The sequence below is a fragment of the Papio anubis genome, chromosome 20 (assembly GCF_008728515.1).
Source record: "Papio anubis isolate 15944 chromosome 20, Panubis1.0, whole genome shotgun sequence".
NCBI lineage: Eukaryota > Metazoa > Chordata > Mammalia > Primates > Cercopithecidae > Papio > Papio anubis.
In genome coordinates this window covers 36,977,308-36,980,569 of record NC_044995.1, presented here as the reverse complement: position 1 = coordinate 36,980,569, position 3,262 = coordinate 36,977,308, and the positions used below count along the sequence as shown (strand labels likewise).

At 48.5% G+C, this 3,262-nt stretch overlaps 1 protein-coding gene across 1 annotated transcript; it reads left to right on the top strand.

Annotated features, from left to right (window-relative positions):
* The first annotated feature begins 1,306 nt into the window (after window positions 1–1,306).
* On the top strand, window positions 1,307–3,047 carry LOC101002343 (olfactory receptor 1I1). Its single transcript, XM_003915066.4, has one exon. It carries the CDS (start codon window positions 1,629–1,631, stop codon window positions 2,763–2,765), a length of 1,137 nt encoding a protein of 378 aa, XP_003915115.2. The 5' UTR covers window positions 1,307–1,628; the 3' UTR covers window positions 2,766–3,047.
* The last annotated feature ends 215 nt before the right edge of the window (window positions 3,048–3,262 follow it).

Genomic DNA, 3,262 nt, shown 5'->3' with positions numbered 1-3,262 from the left:
GCCAGGCTGTTCTCGAACTCCTGATCTCAGGTGATCCACCTGCCTCAGCCTCCCAAAGTGCTGGGATTACAGGCGTGAGCCACTGTGCCAGAACTGACTTACGACATTTTCAACGTATGAGCCCATTATCAGCCTCAGAACATCTGTTACTTATCACTTCTTGGTAGTGAGAACACATAAAATCGACTCTCAGAGTTTCTCAAGTATACAATTCATTGTTATTAACTATAGTCACTATGCTGTAAAATAGATCTCTTGAATTTATGCCTCCCATCTAATGGAAATTTTGTATCCTTTGATCTATATCTCCCTAACACCCACCTCCCTCCCCCAGCCCCTGGTAACCACCATTCTACTCTACTTCTATGAGATTCACCATTTTAAATTCCACATATAAGTGAGACCACGTGGAATCTGTCTTTCTGTACCCGGCTATTTCACGTAACATAATGTCCTCCAACTTCATCTATATAGTCGTAAATGATAGAATTTCCTCTTTTTCTCATGGCTGAATAAATAGTATTCCATTGTATATTCCTACCACATTTTACTTATCCATTCATCGGTTTTTAACACAAAACTGATGTTAAAATTATATATCGTTGCTGGAAGTATGAAAGGGAAGGAGAGTGGGAGGGAGGAAAGAAAAGAAGGAGATGGCCAAGTGTGGTGACTCACGCCTATAATCCCAGCACTTTGAGAGCCCATGGTGGGCAGATCACTTGAGGTTGGGAGTTGAGACCAGTCTGGCCAACATAGTGAAACCCCGTCTCTACTAAAAATACAAAAAGTAGCCAGGCGGGGTGGTGCGTGCCTATAATCCCTGCTACTTGGGAGGCTGAGGCACGAGAATCACTTGTACCTGGGACGCGGAGGTTGCAGTGAGCTGAGATCGTGCCACTGCTCTCCAGCCTGGGTGACAGAGCAAGACTCTGTCTCAAAAAAAAGAAAAAGGAAAAAGAAAAGAGGGAGAAATAACAGGAAAGGAAGAGAAGGAAAAACAGAAGATGGTCAGGTTCCCTTTACTGTATAGTGTTTTTGTTGAGGTTTGATTCTGCTTGATTTTCTTTTTTTTTTTTTTCTTTTTGTTTTTTGTATTTTGTTTGAGACAGAGTCTTGCTCTGTAGCCCAGGCTAGAGCGCAGTGGCACAATCTCAGCTCACTGCAAACTTTGCCTCCCGGGTTCAAGCTATTCACCTGCCTCAGCCTCCAGAGTAGCTGGTATTACAGGTGCCCACCACCACTCCTGAGGAATTTTTTTGTATTTTTATAGAGACGGGGATTCACCATGTTGGCCAGGCTGGTCTCGAACTCCTGACCTCAAGCAATCTGCCCGCCTCAGCCTCCCAAAGTGCTGGGATTACAGGCTGGGCCATTTTGTTTTGTTTTCTATGAAGCTTTGCTCCACTGAAGGAAGCAAAAGTGTTTATAGAGAACATCTACGTTGACTATGAGCGACTCTGTTAGATCCTTGAGACCCTGACTGTCTCAGGCATGAAGGACTTGGCTTGAGGAGCAACAGAAGCCCACTGAAGATGGCTTGAGGATAAACGAACACAAAGGAATTTGATGGATTTGATGGAATTTTCACAGAACAGTATAGGTTTCCATGGGAAGCTGGGACCAGAATGGCATCTCTGACCCCCGGCTCTGTGTGGTTTTTCTCCCTTTTTGTTCCCACTAGACAACGACCATACATGGAACCAGAAAACCGAACCGAAATCTCAGAATTCTTTCTTCAGGGACTCTCAGAAAAGCCAGAGCATCAGACCCTCCTCTTCACAATGTTCCTCTCCACATACCTGGTCACCATCATTGGAAATGTCCTCATTATCCTGGCCATCATCACAGACTCTCACCTCCACACGCCCATGTACTTCTTCCTCTTCAACCTCTCACTTGTTGACATCCTATTATCCTCCACCACCGTCCCTAAGATGCTAGTGAACATCCAGACTCAGAGCAGAGCCATCACCTTTGCGGGCTGCCTCACCCAGATGTATGCCTTCCACCTGTTCGGGACCATGGACAGCTTCCTCCTGGCGGTAATGGCCATCGACCGCTTCGTGGCCATTGTCCATCCACTGCGTTACTTGGTTCTCATGTGCCCTCGTGTCTGTGGGTTGCTGCTGGGGGTATCGTGGGTGATCACCAACCTCCAGTCTCTCATACACACCTGCCTCATGGTTCAACTGACCTTCTGCGCCAGCTCCGAAATCTCCCACTTCTTCTGTGACCTCATGCCCCTGCTGAAGCTCTCCTGCTCGGACACACACACCAACGAGCTGATGATCTTTGCTTCTGGCATTGTCATGGGCACCAGCCCACTCTCCTGCATCCTCCTCTCGTACATCCGCATTTTCTGGACAGTCTTTAAGATCCCTTCGGCTCGGGGCAAGTGGAAAGCCTTCTCCACCTGTGGCTCACATCTCACTGTGGTGTCACTGTTCTACGGGACCATCTTTGCTATGTACTTACAGCCCGCATCCCCCAGCTCCTCCCAGAAGGACAAGGCAGCCACCCTAATGTGTGGGGTAGTCATCCCCATGCTCAACCCCTTTATCTACAGCCTACGGAACAAGGACGTGAAGGCAGCCCTGGGGAAGCTCATCGGCAAAGTGGCCATCCCCTGTCCTAGGCCAGAACAGTTTTTGGATGTTTATCATGTTCCAGGATCACTGCTGGGTGCTAGGGACAGAGAGATGCATCCCATCCCCTACCCTCGAGGAGTTCAGAGTCTAGGTGGGAATAGAGACACGGAATAAACCCTTCCAGTACAACGTGGTAAATGTGTCATAAAGAGATGAACAAAGTGTACGAGCACCCAAAGGAAAGGTGTGCATTTTCCCCAGGATTTATCTTCCCCATAAAGATCAGAATAGGAAGGATCAAAGTGGCCTGAAATTAGACCCCCTGGGGGATCAGGCTTTTAGGATTGCTATGTGGATAAGAGTATTGAAAACAAGAGTTGGCCGGGCGCGGTGGCTCAAGCCTGTAATCCCAGCACTTTGGGAGGCCGAGACGGGCGGATCACGAGGTCAGGAGATCGAGACCATCCTGGCTAACACGGTGAAACCCCGTCTCTACTAAAAAATACAAAAAACTAGCCGGGCGAGGTGGCGGGCGCCTGTAGTCCCAGCTACTCGGGAGGCTAAGGCAGGAGAATGGTGTGAACCCGGGAGGCGGAGCTTGCAGTGAGCTGAGATCCGGCCACTGCACTCCAGCCTGGGCGACAGAGCGAGACTCCGTCTCAAAAAAAAAA